The 22,320-nt window shown below is 40.5% G+C and overlaps 1 protein-coding gene and 1 non-coding gene across 4 annotated transcripts; both read right to left on the bottom strand.

Annotated features, from left to right (window-relative positions):
- Positions 1-325: 325 nt before the first annotated feature.
- On the bottom strand, positions 326-22,201 carry ADAT2 (adenosine deaminase tRNA specific 2). Of its 3 annotated transcripts, XR_012508568.1 has the most exons (7): positions 21,939-22,201; positions 10,421-10,525; positions 7,499-7,649; positions 6,022-6,128; positions 5,612-5,818; positions 1,989-2,061; positions 326-1,874 (listed from the first exon to the last, which is right to left on the bottom strand). XR_012508568.1 is itself a non-coding variant. In XM_010965658.3 (6 exons), the coding sequence occupies exons 1-6, from the start codon at positions 22,032-22,034 to the stop codon at positions 1,831-1,833; spliced, it is 576 nt and encodes a 191-aa protein (XP_010963960.2). In that variant the 5' UTR covers positions 22,035-22,201; the 3' UTR covers positions 326-1,830. The 3 variants fall into 3 exon arrangements, 1 of the variants encoding a protein (XP_010963960.2); XR_012508567.1 differs by having other exon boundaries at positions 1,989-5,818; XM_010965658.3 differs by lacking the exon at positions 5,612-5,818.
- Positions 8,755-8,830, bottom strand: TRNAV-AAC (transfer RNA valine (anticodon AAC)). The gene has a single exon. It is a non-coding gene; the product is annotated as a tRNA-Val (tRNA).
- Positions 22,202-22,320: the final 119 nt, after the last annotated feature.

The raw sequence follows: 22,320 nt of genomic DNA, 5'->3' as shown, positions 1-22,320 counted from the left end.
GATCCTTTTAGTAGTGATCATCTCTGAGTTTAAATACCCAGGTACTATTTTTGGCATTGGCTTTTTATCCCACATAATCTCCTTATTCTTCATTTTCCCCTGAATTTCAGTAAGTAATTTTTTCAACAAGTGTTTACCGAGAACCTACTTGACAGAAGATGCTTGGCTGGACTTACTGGGTGGTACTCTCCAGAGAAAAGTTTCCAGGTTTTCTGTCTACAAATAATCCCTGAGAAAATGACACGAAGACAATAAAGTGCAGTGAAATCTGCTTGCAGAAAAGCATAAGGAGCAGAAATGAATTATGAACAACTGCAAAAAGGAATAAACTAGTCAAAGCACTAAAATTTAATGAGATCATGTTTAAAGTAGGTGAAATTGAAGAGAAGGTACATATAACATTATTATAGATTTAAAATCATGTATATTCTTCTCCATAAAACTTCTCAAATGCAGTCAGAAAACACACGTACCAAACCAAGCAATTATAAATCCTCTGAAGCATATAACTGTGATTAGCTGCTACCCTCGGCAATATAAAAATACTTTCACCACAATTACATTCCAGCCTGTAATGTAATTCAAAACAAACAAGTCAGAGACATTGCTCAAATGGCAGAACCAACAAATACAGATGCTTTGCATCAAGGAAATGAATCCACTGAAGAAATGCAACTGAGGAGCTAGGCTTCTGGTGGAACGGCGAGGCCCCCTTCTGGGCAGACGCGGAGCATCCCAGCAAGGCTCTGCAAAGCTTCAGTTCATCAGAGGCCACCCTTCAGTCAGGGAGCCTGAATATCTGGAACTTCCTGCTGCGGATACCCTTTCCAGGGTGGTGTGCACACTTTAACATTTTAAATTCTAAATCTGGAGTTTTATAAAAAGAAATAACTGTTTAATTTCAGATTAAACTAATCATTCAATTCTGCAACCAGCATTCCCACTGCCAAATGGCACACCCATCTCTACCCAGTTCTTTGCCTTTTTGCCATGACTCTTATCACCCTCTAACGTACTGTGGAATCTGCTGGGTTCACTGTCTGTCTCCTCCTGCTAGAAAAGGAGCTCCATGAGGGCAGAACTCTTTGTTTTGCTCATTGATTCAGTAAATAAACGGAGCCCAGCACAATACAGCTGCTCAGTAACAGAGAAGGAATTGTTCCATTTATGCGCTTTTATTTTTAAGACTGTTCATCTTCAAAGAAGGCATAAATAAGGTTTCATGATAGCAAGTGCTGTAATTTTAAAATGATACTTAAGCACTTGTTTTAAAAGTATGTATTTTCCCTAAATGCTTTATAAAAGCAAAAATCTGTTCTAAGGACCACATAATCATGGTCTATATGCATACGATTCAGATACAATTTCCAAGGCAGTCACGGGCCCCCCTGGGAGAACATAGTGGCTGCAAAGAATGAAGAGTCTGAGTCTGAAAGGCCAGGTCTGGAGCAGGTGTCCGCAGGGTGGCACGCTCCAGGCCAGACACGTCAGGTAACCGAGTCTGGGCACATCCTCTGAAAGTCAGCACTTCCCTGGACTGAGCATAATTATTTTGGCAGGAAGAGCATGTACTGCTTACTAATTTACAAAACCTCAATCTTTACTACTTTTTCCCCTTCCTAAAATGTTCTTCCAGCTTGTGGAAAAGCTGAGTCGTTTACAACTGTCGGACTTTTTTAAAAGTGCTAATTTGTTCCCTTAGCAAAGCAAATGATAAGACACGATTTTCCCACGGGTCAAGGGCAATATAGAAATATATGATTTAACGATGTCAAGAGCTTTCAGTCCAAGACTGTCGTCCGGGGGCATGAGCCTTTCGTTAGAGCAAGTTTAGGACTTCTGACATTCCTTTTTCCGAACCTTTGATTTTGGTGCTGGGAAAAGAACAGAAAAGAGAAAGAGAAAGTGAAGAGGCAGTCCCATGCAGACTCTCTTCATACTGGTTTGTTGTAAGTGAAGGACGTTATATACAGTAGGGGAAAACTCACCATTTGGATTTTCTTGTTTGTAGAAGGTCTTTAACATTTCCACTGCTTCCTCAGCCCGATAGCCAGGAATGCACTGATGAAATGAGAAAGTTGAGAATGAACGTAGGGCTGTGAAAATGCATTGTATCCATAAAAACAGCAATATATACATAATTATGTAAACACGTTTCAGATAACGTTAATACATCTCGTGGGCATTAGTAACATGGGTAAGTATATTTCCAAAAACATAAGGCGTACAGCCTCAATTAAACCTCACTCTCAATCAACTAATTATTATTTCTCAATCAACTACTACATGATCATAGCACAACTTACTAGCTATGTGATCTTGGGCAAGACAAGCTTTCTATGCCTCAGTTCCCTCATAGGTAAGATAAAGATAATTCTAGCAATCAACCCCTAAGGATTTTCTTTATATCAAATGAGATTAAGTAAAATAACCCCTGATAAATACCTAGCATATCACAGATGCTCATTAAGCATTAAGCTATTTTTATCTGCTGTTATTTACTGGTGGTGCATTAAGTGTCTGATTCTGTAGAGCTAGGGTTGGCAGTCCACAGCTAAAAATGGTCAGTTAAGAATGATTTTTATATTTTTAAAGGGTTAAAAAAAAAGAATACATGGTAGAGACATAAGTGGCTCACAAAGTCTAAAATATTTACTATCAGGCTCTTTACAGAAAACATCAGTCGATCCTTACTACAGAGGATTTTCTTGAAGCATTCAGTTTGTTCTGTCTTTGGTATATAACTCAAGAGGAGATCAACACATTAAAGAATAATTGTGATAACGGTAAGGAGATGAAACTTAAACTTGCCTTAACGATAGAGAATATGTAAGGAGACTGAGCAGATCATTTCAGGGAAAGAGTAGGTATAAGTAAGTCGTGTGTGAGACCAGCTGACAGAGGTGGCGGTGACTATTAAGGGTGTATAAGCAAAGAAAGAAAAGCAATAAAACGAAGTCAAAATATACAGGGCTTTGCAGGCTTGTCACGGGAGTTTGGACAACGCTGAGCCCTTTGGAAGTGCGTGAAGTGATGTCATGAATGGCGATTCCAGGGAATCTTCCATCCAGAAGCAGTACCCAGGAGAAAACGGAGCCAGCGCAGGGCCCGGGAGCGTAGTCCACGCTCCCGGTGAGCCTCCCTTTCTCCTGTGCCTTCAGTCGGCTCTTTCCTGGGCCTGTAAAGCCCACATTAAACATCTCCATCAAAACAAATAACCTACGAGTTCGACGTTTTCGGATTCCATGTGTAAGTTAGGTCATACAGCATTTGTCTTTCTCTGTTTGACTTATCTCCCTTCCTATAATACCCTCGAGGCCCAACCATGTTGTTGAAAATAGCAGATTTCCTTCTTTTTTGTGGCTGAATAATATTCATATGGATAAGACAATACATATTTTTTCTTTGGAAGCAGAGAGTAGAACAGAGATTGCCAGAGGCGGAGGGGGTGGGGCAAATGGGGAGACTCTGGTCAAAGGGCACAAACTTTCAGTTATAAAAGGAGTTAAGTTCCAGGGACACAGGAACAGCATGGTGACTACAGTTAACAATACTGTATTGTCTACTTGGAGGTTGCTATGAGAGTGGAGCGTAAATGTTCTCACGATAACGTAACAACAAAATGGTAATTATGTACAGTGAAGGATGTGTTAACTAATATTGTGGTAAACATTTCACAATATATACCAGTATCAAATCATCACATTATACACTTAAAGCTTACACAGTGTTATATGTCAATTATATCTCAATAAAGCTGGCGGAAAAAAAAACCCAATAACCTTCCTTCTACCCTGCCCCCCAGGTGAGCTTCCAGCCTGATCCTGGGAACATTCCAGAATCGTGGCCATGACTTTTTCAGCTCTCAGTTCCTCCTCGACCTCATCCTCCCTGGCTTGTGCTCCCAGAACTCCACTGAACCTGCCCTGAGATGCCCCAAGAGCCCCTAGTGACAAAACACTGCTCTTTTCACCCTCAACTCTGCAGTCGTGGCAACCACTGACCATACTTGCTTCTTTTTAGAACTCTCTCCTCCCTTGGCGTCTCAGGACTTCATCTTCCAACCGTCATCGGTCAGTCCCTCTCTCTTTCTGCTGTGTTCACTGTTTCTGTCCCCGGGGCTCTCCTCTCGCTGCTCAGTAGTCACTTGGGAGCTCTATAAAACAATACCCCTGTTCCCCCTCCCCACAAGGCTTCTGATTCTGTCTGTCAGGGGTGGGGACCGAGCACAGGCACGCCTCAAAGCTCTCCAGGTGGTTCTAATGTGCAAGTCAGGGGCCAGACCCACTGAGTTACAGGTGGAGAAGGAAACTGGAGCCCTCTAAGATACCAAGATAATCTTTTCAAGCATCTATTATAGCTACAAATTTGTGGCTTTAATAAAAGGCACGTATTCTTATTAAAACATATTTTTTAAAGGGAGCAGGTAGGTATTATAATCCCCATCTTCTTTGAAAAGAATAGTTCTGTGGGTCTCTATGAATTTTAATGCTGCTTATAATACAGTATTTTAAAAGTCTATAGTTCTGCAATACAAAACCAGCATCCCACCTCCCATAAACCCCCCCACACCCAGCCCAGCCACATAAAAGGGAAAAACAGTATCTAGAAGGTGGGGTAGCAATGGTTTCTTTAGAATCTCAATATACTCTGAAAAAACATAATTTAACATCAAGCCTGGAGATGTGGCTTCAAACTGTGGCCATTTATTTTGATGGAGCCAATCTGGCCAGGTCGACACGCTGCAAATGAACTTATCTTTTGGTTCAGCCAGATTAATTCTGTGCAGGGATGTGCAGGAAAGGACTGTCTTTGTGCACTCAACGTCTCTGGCATGTTGGAGAGGAAAGTTCCACCCATGTCTGATATTCAAGGGCTCATCTTTGTTCTGCCCAGAATCTTTGAGAAACTCTTTAGACATTTCTCATATATGAAGTACAGAGTTAGCAATTCACTGGCGAGGAGTTAGGTAAGCAAAATCTGAGCCACTAACAGAAGTGTCAGGAAAAAAATCACTTTACATTTTTTAATGATCAAGCTAATCATGTTGCTTACTCTCCATCATTCTAATACAATTTCTTTTCTGACGTGATGCTAAAAGCCATCTATTTTCAAAAGTACAGGAGTTGTTAGGAGAGCCAATGTTCAGCTGGGAAAACTCAAATAGAATGTTTTTCAAAACGTATACTCAGTGGATTCAGCCCAATTTAGCCCTTCACAGGTACTTAATATTCTCCTAAGAGTATCTGAGGTCTCTGAAGTTAACTGCCCATTATGTCCAGAGTTTGTTAAGTACTCTTCTTCTCAAAGCTTGATACTTTAAGGATTAACCTTACATCTTGGTGAGAAAAGCAATGAAACCAGTTTATGGAAACTGGTATTTGTCCACAAACCGAACTCTGACATGTAAATTCCTACCGCTCATAGCCTTAAACATAAGAACTTTGGGAGAAGTGGTGAGGTTAAAGGGGAAGTAGAATTTCTAAGTGGATTCTTGGGTTTGGGGTAAATTTCAACATTAAAATGGTAGGGGAAAGAAAAATAATGAAAACACAGGGATTGATTGCTAGTCACCAAAAATAACACAGGGCGATCAAGCAAAATGACTGACTTTGTGCAAAAATACTGTGTGTTCACTGTCATCGCATCTACTGTCGCTGGCACGGGCTGAGCTTCACACAAGCTTGGGGCAGCATGCAGCCGGGAACACGCGTGGAGGGAGAACGCCCACCCCGGAAGTGTCCTCAAACACGGCGGAAGGTGAAGCAACCATCAGAAGAAACCTCGGAAGGCTGGGGACTCCCCGTCTGGAGGGATCCTGTTAATTCAGAGAGCGAGGCACTCACCTGGAAACGACCGCCTATCTTACACTGGGTATCAGTGAACTCGACCAGAGGTCCCGAGAGCCCATCTGGTTCCAGCGTGGCTTCCTGGTTTACTGACCACACGCTGACTACGTGCAAGCCCACGATGGGACCAACGTAATGAGAAAGAAAGAAAAGGCATCACGGTTCATGTTACCCGAAACGGCCTCCCAGTATTTGGTAAATCAGCAGAGGCAATGTCTAGCACAGAGCCACAGCCACCGAATCGTTCATTCTGACAGCCGTAGACAACCAGCGGGATTTCTGAGAAAGAGTTAAGGTCCTGCAGGGAATGTGAGGTTCAAGTGTATATCGTGACCAAAGTAGGGTGGGTTTATACCTGTCATCCTGGAGAGGAAAGCTCACGCCACTCTTAAAAACAATTACATTTGCGCTTAGTTTTAAAAGTCACACAGTCCAGGGGAGGGAGGGTGTAGCTCAGTGGTGGAGCCTGTGCTTAGTATGCACGAGGTCCTGGGTTCAATCCCCAGCAGCTCCATTAAAAAAATAAATAAGTAAATAAACCTAATTACTTACCTCCCCTCCAAAAAAAGTCATATAATCCAGTTACACAAAAGAAAGAGGTTTAGAGGATTTAGACATTATGTCTCACAACTGCAAATGGAATAGAAACTGAACGAGCAGTTGCTAAATGTCCACAGTGTGGTGCTCTCTCTGGTCTTCCCTAAATCACTTTTTTTTTAAATCATTAGAGAATTGGAGCCAGAAAGGAGGCAAAAATTTAGTCCAGGGATTTTTACCTCTTAAAAAAAGATTTTCCCTTGTTCTCTCTTCAAATAAAATATAACCTGTGGCCCAGCATAAACCAGACTAAAGCGGAGCCACTCTCTAAGGCGGGACGGGCAGAGTTTACCAAGTGGGAATTGAGGACTTGATCATACTCAAAACCCTCTATTATTTTTAAAGTGATGAAATGATTCACACATACAGAGCAAAATAAGTACATAAAAATATGCAGGTATGGAAGCGAGTCGTTGAATTACCAAATAATTTTTTAAAAGATTTGTAGAGGCTAACCTGCTGTGCTCAGTTTTTGTGTCACTCTGTGAAAGACACAAGTCAAAGTGCTGTAATTTATCAGTTTCCCATTCATTTACAATTATAATATCATAAATGATTTGTTTTTTACTTTGTATTTACTTATGACTTAAAATTTTTCATACATCCTATGTAATAGGTATTCATGGCAAAAAAAAAAAACCCCAATAAAAACATATAAACAGAGAAAGAAAATTTTTAAATCACCTATGATCACTTATCCAAAGCAAAACAGGTGTGTATCCTTTAGATCTTTTCCTATGCACACTGCTTTACAATCAACTTTAATTTCTGGTTTATCTTTACATGACAGTTTAAGTCAATTCTAAGCTTTTTCTTGCTCTAGGATATTTAATAGTTATATGTTTATGGATATTAACAAAGAGGTAATTTTATTATTCAAAAATCTTCCCTAAAAATTTTCTGGCCAAGAGGTACTGTATTTTATAACATGTACCTCCTATCATTTGTTTCATAAATCTCTGTTTTCACATAGTAGAAATAGGTTACGTGTCTGGCCATTTTCGAGTTCAAAGGAAGAGTACAAGACATTAACCCACGAAGTCCAAGGATACTGATCAGGCGGAGGGCAGCTGCACACATGATACACGGCTCCACGGTGACGTACAACACAGTGTGCTCAAACACTTCGGAAGAGTTCTTGCCACTGTGACGACACCAATCTAGGGCCTGGTCGATGGCCACCATTTCTGCATGTCGAGTCGCCTGAAAAGAGAGGTGCTTGCACTGACCCTATTTGCTACATGTAACTGTATTTCACAAATATTCAAAAATAAATACAGGGGAGAGGGTATAGCTCAAGTGATAGAGTGCATGCTTAGCATGCACAGTGTCCCGGGTTCAATCCGCAGAACTTCCTCTAAAAATAAATAAACCTAACTACCTCCCCCATCACCAAAATAAAATCATGTAAATAATATAATAATAAATAAAATATTCTTTTAAAAAATATGAAAAATGAGCCTACCGTTTCTGCCAACGTTTAAGCAAACAAAGGTTTCAGGACACCCTTAGCAGTTGACAATGTTATTTCCCACTTCAAGTACCTTGCCAACAAGAGATACCTAATCTGAGATGCCACACGAATTATGCGGTATTTTTAGTTAAGTACCTAAGGTACTTTAGGAAACACTCTTTCAATTAAAATGCCATAGAGAGATAAGTCTCAAAAAAAAAAAAAAAAGATGTGTCTATGGTTTCTGAATTTTTAAGAGGAAGCTTAAAATTTTCAGAAGCATGTGCTCCAGTTTCAAATATGTTTTCAAGGCTGTCACTGACCTCACTCTAAGCAAATCTATATTTAGAATGTCATCAAGGGAATGTCATCACTTAGACTTTCTTTGGGATGAGATTTTACGTACTGGCAGACTCTAGAGAGAAGCAGAGATTCGGTTTCAGTCTCAGATACCTCCTGGGAATAGTAGAGTACAGGGGAAATCACACAGCATTTGGAATCAACCCCACTTCAATCTAAATCCTGACTGTGACATTCCTAATCATATGGCCTTGGGCAAGGTACACAGCTTCTCTAAGCCTTGGTCTCCCCATTAAGTAAAATAGGGTATACTGGTAGCCACATCTCATAAAGTGACCTGAATTACATGAACCACAGTGCCACATAATGCTATATATGTGCTCCACTATGTGATAATTACTTGTAACACTCATGATAATCACATTTATCAACAAACTTACACCAAGTGTCAACTAGGTACAAGCTACTGTGCTAAACTCTTTCTTTTTTTAAGGTTTTTTTTTGGGGGGGGTGCGTGTTGGAGGTAACTAGGTTTATTGATTTAATTATTTTTAATGGAGGTACTGGGGATTGAACCCAGGGCCTCATGCATGTTAGGCATGTGCTCTACCACTTGAGCTATACCCTCTCCCTGTGCTAAACTCTTTCTGGGATAAAAAGTCTCTGTCCTCCACAAGCATAAAATTTGGTGGGGCAAACAGAAAGGTGTTCATTTACCTGTGACATAGGGCAGGGTGTGCAAGGTGCTGGCACAGTGGCTAAAGTTTCCCCAAAGTGGATGCTTTTTAAAAATCAGATTCAGAATTACTGAATCAAATCTTTCCACAGTTCTCAATAAATAATTGTTGGCCTAAATCATCTCAATCAACTCTGTCTTTTACTTGCTGAAGAACCAGAAGCTAAGCTAAATTAGGAGGTACTAAAGACACACAGCTGGGAGAGGTGATGGTGGTGGTCACGGGGGTGATGGTATCAGAGCCAGAAGTAGGACTCAGGCCTCCTTATATTGGGTTAAGAGTCTTCCCATACTGTGATTCTAGGGTAATCTATAGAATGCAGAATAGTAAAAATAATGCAGGTTAATTTCAAGGTATGGAAGAAACCCAGGTCACTGGGGGTTTAGGTGGACGTTGACAGGACATTCAGTGTTCTCATGTTAAAAAACATTGTACTGAACCACAAAATACAAATAAGGAGATAAGACAATTATTTAAATTACAGAATTCCACTCCCAAATCAGTATCTGTTTATCCACTAATCACTGCATGATGGTTCATTACTTATCTCACAGGCATTTTGATATCCACATAACAATCGCTTTGTGAATTTGGGTCCCTACTTTGCTTGTGCACTACATCTCAGTTTTGTCTCTGATAGATGTAATGAACTTAAAAGTCCTCTTAGCCCCAGTACCAGCACCAGCATGTTTCCTGGCTCCCAAGCAAGATCAAAGTCCATCCAAGTGGTGCTACAGTTCTAAGCTATCCTTGAGTCCACCTAGCACTTCTTATAATCCTAAAACTTGATACTTCATTTATACTTACTGTGTCACAGTGCTGTGTGATACCATGTTCAGGAGGTGTTACCTTGATTTATGAACTTCTCAACCTAACCACCATAAAAATCACACGAACTGTTAAAGTGTACGTGGAGGTACAAAGACAGCCGGTGGTGGAGACTGTGTTTCACTGAATCATATGATACAGGAACAGCTTCCTTGGTACAGTCCTTTTATACCTCCAAAGTTATCAACTGAGGGTGATCTTTTTAATTTGCTAGAAGGAGCACATTATTTAAAGGCACTAAGGAATATGATATGCATTAAATTGATGTGTTTTGTAAAGTAGAACGTTCATACATTGGATTTGCTTAAGATGGAGATAAACTCCTTTCTCCCATATGGACACTCTGATGTGATAAAATCCCCTCTTGGGTTCCACTTAAATGTTAAGGTAAAATTCTATAAAACAGAAAATCAGACCTGAAGAATTTATTGCTTCATTAAATTTTTCTGTATTACCCAAATTTTTAAAAATCAACATGTATCACTTCTATAATCAGGAAAAAAAGGCATTCAAAAAAAAGATGCTTAGGGTAACTATCTTTCCATTGATACTTATGGGACTCTACAGAGACCCCTCTTCTCGCCAACTATGATAAACTCCTTCCATGCCCACCATCACTGCCACATGTTTACAATTATACTGTTCGACTCACGTACATTTTTGGTTTGGTTAACTTCATTTCTTCCCTTCCCCACAACTTCATTGTTGAAGACCATAAGGCAACCAACAGGAACTTCGATATTTTCTAGGGCTTCTCTGGCCTGAAAGGCAAAGTGGAAAATCTAAGATGCAATGTTCAATACTTGAAAAGATGACAGGAAAGAAAGAGATGCAGCCTTAGCAGCGTCCACAGATAAAAACACCGGAGCAAAGAAATGCGGCTCAGCCTTCCCTTTCTCAGACACACTCCGGCATCAGTGCCTTTGTTTTCTGCTGTGTCCATGTTAAAGGAGACTCAAGAACAAATCCCCTTCACAGGTCCCGAATCCCCTGATTTTTTTCTTCTCATCAGAAGCAGCAGTGACCAAAAGACTGCTCTTGGCTTTTGTTCTTAAATTGCTGGTGTCTATGCACTTTTTCGGAAATAGTATATACATTTGCAAAGAGGTAGAAGAATAAATAACATTTATAAATACTTCATTAAAATTCTTCCCTCACTGAAATTCTTCTTGCTTAATTTTTGGTTTTTTTAAAAATAACAGAAAATATCCTCTAGAGTTCCAATAGCATAAAGATGACCAGACTAGATCTCTCCCTGTGCCCACAATTTCTGCTTTAAGTGGGACAACAAAAGTTCCCAAGACAAAAATGGCACAACCACTTTGGAAAACAATTGGGAAGTTTCTCTAAGAAGTAAACATACATACAGCCTATTCTACTCCTAAATATTTACTTATGAGAAGGGAATATTACATCCACCAAAAAAAAAAAAAAAAAAAACTTGTAAAAGAATGTTCATGATAGCTTGATTCACAATAGCCAAAATCTGGACACGGCACAGGTGTCCATCAACAAAGCAATGGACCATCAAGTCGTGCCACATTCACACAGTGGAATACTACTCCACAATAAAAAGAAACAAACAGCAGATACACACACCACCACAGGTGAATCTCAGACACCTAGGTAAAAGAAGCCACACACACACACACAAACACACACACACACACACACACACACGACGACGACGACTCCTTTCACTTGATGAGCTAGAACAGACTAAACCAAACCACAATGATAGAAATCGAGGCAGTGGTTGCTTCATGAAAGAGGACATGTAGATTGATCAGAAAGGGACACAAGGAAATTTTCTGAGGTGGTGACAACTTTACCTTGATAGGGATGTGAGTGACGTCACTGAAAACTGAATAAACGATACATTTAAGACCTGTCCATTTCACTGTATGTAAAGTACACCTCAACTGAAAAACACAACTGAGGAAGATAAGTTTAGGAACAAGTCCCCCACCACCATCCCGGGGACAGCACACCAGGGATTGCATTCGCAAAGTCTCCCCTCCACCCCCCGCTGTCCAGCTGTCTTCCAGCCTTAGGGCTGAGTGAATCCCCGCAGCTCGGGGGCCCAGGCCAGCCAGAGGATACTTCTTCAGGAGGAGAGCAGAACAGGCGGGTTATCTCTGGGATGCCCTGATACTGCAGGTGAGAGGGAATTTTAAAAGGGCACAGCCCTTGGACTAGTATATAATCATTTCCACCTCACTGCAGTTAAAAGAACCCAAGTACGGCTGTTTCTAGAAAGGCACAGAATTTCCTGCTTTGGCAGGCCGAAGATAACCTGGGAAGACTAGATCCCCATTTAAGCGTAGGTATTCACACACACCATAGGGCACAGAGTGCAAAGTTGAAGGCGATGCTGAAAGCAAGTGTGTTCTGTCTCCTGCACTGGCCTCTTACTCCCAGCTACACCATTGATAGTAGCAGTAACTTCCTGTCATAATGGTCACATGGGTTCCTCCGCTGCTTCAAGCATGCTCATTCGCCAACAGCAGTGAAAGGAGAGGCACGTAGTGGGAGCACATTGTACTTCTTCCCCCGCCCCGGGGGCGCTGGGATAGAGCCGGGGCGTGGGGAGATGCAAGGAGACAGTATCTGAAGCAATAAGACTGCAGTCTTCAGAACCGTGTCATGAGTTACCCACAGGCTAGTTCTGTCCCAGTTCTGTAAAACTGGTTAAAGCATACCCAGTTTATGCAAAATCTGAAAGACTGAAGATCCAAGGTTTGGTGAATATAGACAAATAAATATACAAATGTACCAAAGGCTCCTAGAGAAAGGAGAGCCAGGAGCAGGACTGACAGCCGGGGAGGGTGGGGATGGCCAGTAACAGTGCAGTTAGGGCAGGCGTCACACAGAGAATGAAATCTAAAATCAGCTTAGGATTACATAACCCCAGGTGAGTTTAGGATTACATAACCCCAGGTGCACAAGAGAGACAAATCATTTATTCGTTCTACAGATATCTATTGAGAATCTTGAGATAGGAGAGTTATCCTGGATTATTTAGATGGCCCTAAATGCAATCACCAGTCATGAGAGAAGCAGAGAGATGTGACACAGAAAGCAGAAAGCAATGTGACGACGGAAGCATAGAGATCTGAAGATGCTGTGCTGTTGGCCTAGGAAGGGGCCATGAAGCAAGCAAGGAATGTCACTCTAGAAGCTGGAAAAGGCAAGGAAACATGTTGTCCTCTAGAGCCTCCAGGCACACACAGCCCTGCTGAAACACTGGTTTTGGCCCAGTGAAACTGACTGTGGACTCCTGGCCTCTAGAACCACAGGAGAATAAACTTGTGTTGTTTTAAGCACCAAGTGTGTGGTAATTTTTTTTACAGAAGCCATAGGACACTAACATACCCTGTTAAGAGGGAGAAAAGATGAGCTAAAACTGAAAGAAAATATTTGCAAACCACATATCCAACAAAGGTCTAGATCCAGACTCAATAAAGAATGTTCAAAATTCAAAGGTTAAAAAAAAAAATCCCGATAGAAAGTGAGCAAAATATGTCAACAGACATTTCACCGAAGACGGCATACAGATGGCAAATAAGTACATGAAAAGATGCTGACATCATTAGCCATTAGGGGATGCAAATCAAAACCACAATGAGATATGACTACACACTTACCAGAATGGCTATCAAAAAGTAATGACACCAATGCCGGCAAGGCAGAGAAACAGGATCACTTATGTACCACCAGTAGGAGTGCAAAAATGGTACAGCCAACCAGGAAAATTGTTTGGCAGTTTCTTAAAAAGCTAAACATGCACTAAACATATGACCCAACAATCGTACTCCTGGGCATCTATTTATCCAGGGAAATGAAAACTTATGTCCACACAATATGTAGTTTCATACAGAGACATGAGCGTTCATAGGAGTTTTATTCATAACAGCCCCAAACTGGAAATGACCCAAGTGTCCTTCAAGGGATGACTGGTTAAACAAAGTGTGCTACATCCGTCCACGGAAAACTACACAGCAGTAGAAAGGAATGAACTATTAATTGACCCAACAACTTGGATGGCTTTCAAGGAAATTATGTTGAATTAAAAAAAAAAAACCCTACTGTATAGCACAGGGAACTGTATTCAGTTTCTTATAATAAGCTACAATGGAAAAGAATCTGAATATATATATGTAACTGAATTGCTCTGCTGTACACCTGACAGTAACATTGTAAATCAACTACACTTGAATAAAAATAAAATAATAATAATAAAAAAAAACAATCCCAGAAGGTGACACATTCGTGTGTACAATAGTCCTGAATGACAAAGCCACAGGTATGGAAGACACATTAGTGACTGTCAGGGTTTAGGGTTTAGGAGGGATGGTGGCTGCGAAGGGGTAGCACGAGGGAGGTTTGTGGTGATGGAGCGGTTCTGGTGGTGATTAGACAAAACTAAACATGTGACAAAATGGCACAGAACCACAAGCACAGACACAAGCACATGCACACACAGGTGCACAGAAATCTGATGACATCTGAACAAGCTCTGCAGATTAGGTCAATATCACATTCCTGGCTGTGACAGTGTAGTTATGTAAGGTGTTACCATTGGAGGAAAGTGGGTGAAGGGTGCCTGGACCTTCCTTGTATACTCTGTGGCAACTTCCTGTGACTCCATAATTATTTCAAAATGACAAGTTAAAAAATAAGTAAATAAAAGTGGACTAAATGAGAAGGATCTTACTATGGCAATTAAGAAGAGATCCCTAGTGAAACAGGAGGAAAATCAGGAGTATCTGGTGTTACTGAAGACCCGGGAAAAAAACTCAGCCGAGAAAGAAGGGTCAGTGGTGCAGACACAGTTTGGGTGGAGTTGAGGAAAGCAAAACCAGGGGCCTGAAAAGCAGCTTATCTACAGGTGACGTTTCTAGTTCTAACTATCGCGACAGTCTATTATGTCTACATCCCAAGTGTTCTGATTCTGAGCTTGCAAATCAGAGCTTACAACTTTTTGAAAAACTTAACCATGATCCAGGACTATTTTAAGCACTTTTAAGTGTTGATTCATTTCATTTTTAACCCTATAAGATTGGTTCCATGATCTTCCCCATTTTACAGATGAGGAGACTGAGCCATGGGGAGGTTATAGAATTAGCCAATATGAGAGGCTGGGACTAGGGCCCAGGCAGCCTGGCTCCATTTACTCACTTGTTCAACAAATCTTTGTGGAGCCCCTACCAGGTGTCAGGTCCCTGGCCTCTCCGCCACGGCTGTGCCTCTATTTTCTGCTCCAGTTCCCACTGCTCAGCTACTTTATCACTGTTTGGGTTCTTCATAGGTCTAGTTCAAGGGACAAAAGGAGAGGGGACACTGAGCAAGAGAGTGAGACGGAAGAAAGTTTAAGACAAGAAAAACTGCAGGAGTAAACAGATGGGGAGCCATGTGACAAGGATTTTCTGTAAAATCATCTTCTAAAGAACCCTATGTGAGGCTGTGTTTCAAACATGCAGAAGAGAATGCAAGAGCAAAGGGAAAGGGAGTAGGTGGCAGGAAGAGTCCTGACTTGTTCGCCTGGAGGGCAGCAGGGGGCCACGCTGCACGGCCTGGCAGCCCCTCCAAGCAGGCCGCCAGCGGCCCCCACTGTGCCTCTCATTCTTTCCTCTGGATTTTCTTTTTTCCTTCCAGCAAATGCATCTCCATTTAACTCTATTTCCCACCCCTCAATATTGTCTTACTACTTACCTAGGGTAACCTGTTTTTTGTGAAGCGCCTTCCACTGCTGTTCAAATTAGAGAAAATATGAGTGATGGGAGTTTTTTAAAAGGGAAAATAATGTTATTGATAAGGCATGGCCTCACCTGCCAAGCTGAGGCTGAGGGGGTGAGCAGTTGGAATGGGGAGTTAGGGAGCAAGTGGTGAGAATAACCCAAAACCCCATGGAAGTGAGTTTAGGTGAAATGCTTTCCAATTAAAAAAAAAAAAAAAAGACGTGTGTTTACATGTATATAAAATATGTGTGTATATATGCACATATCAAATATGCATATTTGCTTTACTGCCAAGTTCAAAATAGATTTAATTAAACTGAAAAGGACTTTCGATCCATCCCATCTCATACTTTCCAACGCTCCCACCAACTCTTCTGTCAAGCCTGACCATTTCTTTAGGAATGCACAAGAGCTCAGGCAAGACGGGTCTGAAGTGTGTGCAGAGAGGTTTTTAACTACCTCATCTTTTGTGAGAAGGGCCGAGGCTCAGTTACTATTTAAAATGGCAACTTGGTCTTTCATAAATTAATAAATTATCAGCTTTCACAATTGAAGAATGAAATCTCTCTTGTTCCCAGCCCAAACACTTGTCTCTACTTTAAATGTCTTTTAATGTCATTTCTTTTGCTCTTTAAATGTCATTTCCTTCGCTCTAGGGGCCCACCGGTTACAGATAATGACAGCTCAAAGATGGACGACACTCTGTAGCTTCTCTAAAGCCATCACTCCTATGAACTACTTTCTAGTGACTGTGGTGGTAAAAGGAGGGGAGAGGGAGACAGACAGCAGTGTGCACAGACTTGATATATTTCCTTAAAAAGAGAACAAAATTAGGGGGAAAGACAATGTAGCCAGAACAGTTCTTAGGTAGAAAATAACAACACAGGAAAGATCAAACTGCACTACAGCTGTTACTGCTAATGACTCAGAAGCTCTCTTTTCCCCCTGACAACGTTAACTTCCTCATCCTGGCACTGAGATCCTTCCAACCACCAGCCAACTGAACCAGCCTAGCTTTTCATTAATCTTCCAGGTCCTTGGTTCTTAAACTTTTCAGAACCCCTTTGAGGATCTGATGAAAGTTATGGACTTTCCCACATGAAAAAAGTGCAAGCACATATTTTTATCTATAGTGTCAGGGTTTATAGATTCTCCTAAAACCTGGGCCCTGCTGAGGAAGCCCTGTTCTAGGCAGACAGTTGGATCACCTCCTAACCCAAGACCAAGTCCTCCATTTCTTTGTACTTGACCTTTCCTCTGCTTTGATCAACTTTTCTTTTCCTTTCCGCCCACCCACATGCCATTTTCCCGTTTTAAAGTTAAGAAGGCATCCTATAATTTATCTCCACTGACTTGTTCAGGACTTGGTCACCTACTACCTGATAGCACTTTTTATCTGTCTCTTATTTTGGACCCTGTACTTGTTACCACTAACCTTTTCATTTGCACGTGGCTTAATTTAATCAATTAAACAGTACGGCTTGGGGAGGCAAGCCCTAGATCCAGGCATTAGTAAACGTGTTTTGCTCACCTTCTCAGCCTAGCACATGCCACAAGGCCTAACACACAGGAAACAATCATGCCACATTTGTTAAAACAGATGTGTCTGTGTTTCATTTCTTTTTGAATTTCCCTCAGAACTAGTACAACATTCTACTAATACTAGGCACCCAGAAAAGGAATACTATAATAGTATACAATTGATTTCTCTTAGAAAATTTGCAACTTTTCTCTCTCCCTGTCTCTCTAAGAATATAGTCTCAATTTTTCTATTTTCCTAAATATAAAGTAAGTGTGTTCAAGGCAGAAAACTTGGTAAAAAAAAATCCAAAATATGATCAGTTACTCTGTGACAGAAGTTTTTCAGGTTTTTCCTATGCCTGCCATGTACATATTTGTAGTTTTCTAAAAAGTCAAATAGATGTACACTATAGATATATAGTTCAGCGGTCTGTCTTTTTCATTTAGAAATATATTATAAAACTTTCCCATGTTGAGCAATATTTTTTCAGCACATGATTTTTTTTAAGATTACATAGTGCTCCTCTGCATGAATATTTATGATTCATTTCATTGATCCCCTCGTTTGACTAGCACATGTGGCTATTTTTCAAACTCTTCACTATTATAAATAAAGTGAAGACCTTCCCTTTAGCTTCAATATACAATATCTTGAATATTGCATATCTTCAGTATATAATATCTCCATCACTTCCTTGTAAATTATTCCTAGAAAGAGTTATAAAATACAAAGGGTTCTTGCATTGTGATGTTTTTAAATAAAACCAATAATAAAATTGGGTAAAGGACGGTATGTCTAGGCAATTCACAGAGAAAAAATCCAAATGTCTAATTAGGATGCTCAATACACAGTAGTCAGTGTGATGACAGGGAAAAGGCAGAGAGATCTAGTTCCATATATTTGAGAGCAATGAGCGTCCAAAAACAGCACAGCACAGGCGGGTGATAAAGACAAGTGGCTGGGCTCCAATCACAGCTCCATCCTTAGCAGCTCCCTGACTTTGGGAAGTTTACTTAACTCTAAGCCTCTATGTTTCCAACTGAAAAAGAGGACAATAATAAGACATATCATAGGGCAGGGCTACTGTGGGGCTTACCTATTACGGCCACTGTGAAACACTGCATAGCACTGTGTCTGGAACATGAGAGTGCAACACTGTTACTTATTCTTCTATTTGTTTCTAAACCTACACCTGCAGAATTACATGCTGTGATGATAAAACCAATAACCTTTATTACATGTTTAGTTCTCCAAAAGAAAACCATCATAAAAAATAGTGATTTTTACAAAACAATAATAAAATGTAGATAACCTTATATGAAGTTTAATAACTTTATCAAAAGCAACAAAAAAGCAACACAGATGTTACTTCTCATCTATAACACTGCCAAATATTAAAGAGTGATAATTCCAGGACTAGTGGGAACAGGGGTAGGACAGAAAATTCTTATATACCAGTGATAGAATTGTGACCATTTCAGACCAGTGTTACCCAACAGAACTTTCTGTAGTAATGGAAATGTCCTTTGATCTGCTGTCCAATATAGTAGCCACTGGTCATATGTGGCTACTGAGTATTTGAAATGTAGCTAATGTGACTGAGGAACTGAATATTTAATTTTATTTCATCTTAATTAATTTAAACTTAAATAGCCACAAGTGCTAGTGACTACTGTATTGGGTAGCATGGTTCTAAAAGGCAATCTAAGAATGTCTAGGTGATTTTAAAATACATACTTTGCCCCATTTTTTGGTAATCTATTCCATAGCAATTAAAGTACTGTGGGATGGGGGTGAGAGGAAAATAAGCCAAAATAAGAAATATTTAATTCAAAAATAATTTTTAATTTAAATATATGTTTTTAAAGGTATTCCCAGTCATAAAGAGAATATATTATTCCATTTATTTAATAGTATGAAATATCAAAAAATAAAATTTTTAAAAACCCACCACAGAGTTTTAACATAAGAAAAAAGTATATATACCTGTTTACATATAGGCAGAGAGGTATGGGGAAGAATGTTTCTGAAGCGTTTAAAACATTATCTCTGATGGCAGGATTTTTAGGTAATTATTATTTAATTTGTTAAATCCCTTTTACAGTTTGAATTCCTTATGACTATGAACTATTTATATAATCAGAAAAAGAAAACATTATAATGTTTTCATTGGGGAAGAAAAACATAAAGGCATTCCTGGATCAAAGGATAAACTCAGTTTTAAGGCTTTTTCATATGAACCGCCCTCTGGAAAGGTTGCCCCAATTTCAGCAACCAACTAGCTAATTCCTCACATACACACCCTTACCAACAACAAGCATTATAAATTTTTTTCACCTTTGCCGACTTAGGTGAAAAGTTGTATCTCTTTTTAATTTGAACTTAATTACTAGTGAAACTGCACATTTGTTTACTTGCTAGCTATTTGTATTTCCTTTAGAAATGGCATGTTCCTATCCTTTGACTTTTTTTAACATTAGGACATACATCTTTTCTTATTCATTTGTAAAGTTTCTTTGTATATTAACGTTATCAAACCTGTCCTTTTATATATGTTGCAAATATTTTCCCTTCTTTGTCATATGCTGTGTTACCTTGTATCTTATCTTTTTAATATGTAGACTTTTTCAATATTCATATAACAAAATCTATCCATTTTCTTTTATGTCTTCTGCCTTTGCTAGTAAATTTTAAGGAGTCCATCTCCATTCCAATTCCTCCAGGCCTTCTCCCAGCGAATGCTAACATCAGGGCCAAACACTCCAGTTATTTGAATTGGCCCTATAAATGCATTACCTTTGTACAAAGGCTAGAAGGATGCTAGTATCCTCCCTGTTACAGGTATACTGGACATTTCGCTTTCAAATTCCTCAGTACACGTTCATCAGAGATTAACTTGCTGCCTCCAGATATGGCACTAGCTATGCTTCTGGTCTAATCGTAAACTCTACTCAGAAGTACATAATACACTTTCAATTACCTCAACAGTTCTTTGAAGTAATTTAAGATCTGAAGTTTCTTTACGGTGAGGGAATGGTTGGACAAAGCCCAAGACTTATGACAAGCACTTTTCCCCCTTTGTTTAAGGCCTGGAAGAAGCATATACTATTGGCCAAAACAAAAAACAAAAAACAAAAAACATAACAAAACAAAAAGTTCTAACTAAGAACCTCCTTGACTCTGTGTAGATAAACTAGGTAATCACACCCCTAGGGGTTTATAATCCACTTAAAGAGACAAAAATGGCAAGGCCAGAGAGATCCTTAGAAGCTACCTGGAGTTCAACCATCTCATTTTACACAGTAGGAAGTGATGCCCTAGGGGGATAAAGTGACTTGCCCAAGGTCATACCAAAAGGTAGTAAAAAGACTTAAATATTTAGTCCAGGCGTCTAGAGAATAGTGCTGAGGTGAGTGGGTGAAATGTTCCAATATATTAGGACCATAGATGCTTAAAGGAAAATAAAGACCCCAAATATGAAAGGATGGAAAGAGAACACATTTCTGATACACAAAATGGAAAAGCTCAATGACTGATTAAACTTAGCTGTTTCTGAAACCACTGTGGAGTCCTCCACGGCAGCATCTCTCAACATTTCATCTAAGCAAGCTCCACATAAACACTCTGAGAGCTCCTGAAGCAAATGAAAACAAATGGAACAGACCAAATTCTCAGCATTCTGGCATCCCCTGCCCTCAGCTCTCTCACCCATAGAAAGATATAAATGAAGCTTAATCTTCGATAGTTTAGCCTTCATGTGCATTTATTATCCTCACTACTTATTAAGAAGCTGTCTAGCATATAACATTATTAAAATAACTGGTGGGGGGAGGAGAGTGAGATTTTGATATCACATGAATACTCCTTGTCTCCAACATGGAGAATTTAGTAACATAAAAGGAGTTCAGGACAAACAAATCTTTATTACAAATTACATAATTTGTAAGGCATATGTGAACATTAATTAAAGTAGCAGATAGAAAGTTATGTACCCTGTAAGTTTAATGGAGAAAATAAATTTTGAAGTAGGCTTTAAAGAATGGGTCATGAAATAGAATCAGTGGGTCACGACCAGCATTTTTTCCAAAATGCAGTAAAAGAGAAATACCAGGAAAACCGTACCTAAGAAGGTGAAGTACTGTTCTATGAAACTTTTGTTTCAGTTATAGCGGTGTTTCCTGAGTTGTAACACAAAATAGAAATTTTTTTTTAAACTGTGAGTCACTTTCAGAAAAGTATGAAAAACAAGCTTAAAAGAACGTATATGCATATATGCGCATGTGCATGATTTATATACATATATGACAAACACACTTTTAGCTCTATTAAAGAGTTCCCTGGCACACATAATTATGCGTAAAGCTTGGATTATACACAAAACTGATTGGAGCCCTCCTTAATCAGGAGTCCTGAAGGGAGCAAGGGAAAGAAGTACAAAGACAAAAGGCAGTTAGGGTGGATGGATGAGTGAATGAATGGTAGAATCTGACTCTACAGGGACTTGTTTTTACACTGCTCTCTCCCAGAAACATCCTCAGCTTCCTCTCTTCTAGTGTATAGGTGCCAGGCGTCTAAATACAAAATGGTGTAACTTCGCGGACCTACGAGTGTGTCTACAGAAAAGAAGGGGACGCAGCACACACGTGCCATCAGCCCCTGAACTGGGATAAGTTTGGCGCACATTTCAAGCCAGTGAAAAATAAATAATTTCTGTATCTCCTTTCTTCCTTCCCCGGAGCCACTGTGAGAATGAGCCAAAGAAAATTTCAGGACAGTAAAGCCAGCTGTTTACCTAGAATGTGAGCGCCATCGAGATTATGGAAACGATTATGGAAACATTTATTCAAATACTCGGGTCGGGATGCGCCGGAGAAAGTTCCCACACTATGCATCCACCTCCTACCCCCTTACCATTTGCATGGCCTGCTCCATCCACTTTTCGGTCTCCTCGGCCGACACCGACCACGCACAGCCGGTAGCCGGCGTGGACCCGCGCTTGGCCTCCATGCTGCCCCCGGGCCGCCGCGCTCAGAGCCAGAGGCCGCGGCGCAGGAGCCCTGGCAGCGGAACGCGGCGGGTGCGGGCCGCCGTTTCCGGGGGAATCGAACGGTGAGCACTCGGGAGCGAATTCCGGACGGACCTCGGCGCCCAGGACCAGTGAGCAGCTGCGGCGGCGCGGCGCGGCGCGGCGGCGGCGGCGGCGACAGACAGCGCAGCTGCTCAGCTGATAGTCCACTCCCCTTTCCCGCCCCGGTGACAATCTCTGCGGAATTGTGATTTCAGGAGAGCACCC

The sequence above is a fragment of the Camelus bactrianus genome, chromosome 8 (genome assembly GCF_048773025.1).
Source record: "Camelus bactrianus isolate YW-2024 breed Bactrian camel chromosome 8, ASM4877302v1, whole genome shotgun sequence".
NCBI classification, from domain to species: domain Eukaryota; kingdom Metazoa; phylum Chordata; class Mammalia; order Artiodactyla; family Camelidae; genus Camelus; species Camelus bactrianus.
Note: the sequence above shows the minus strand (reverse complement) of the source record. Positions and strands in the feature narration are given on the sequence as shown.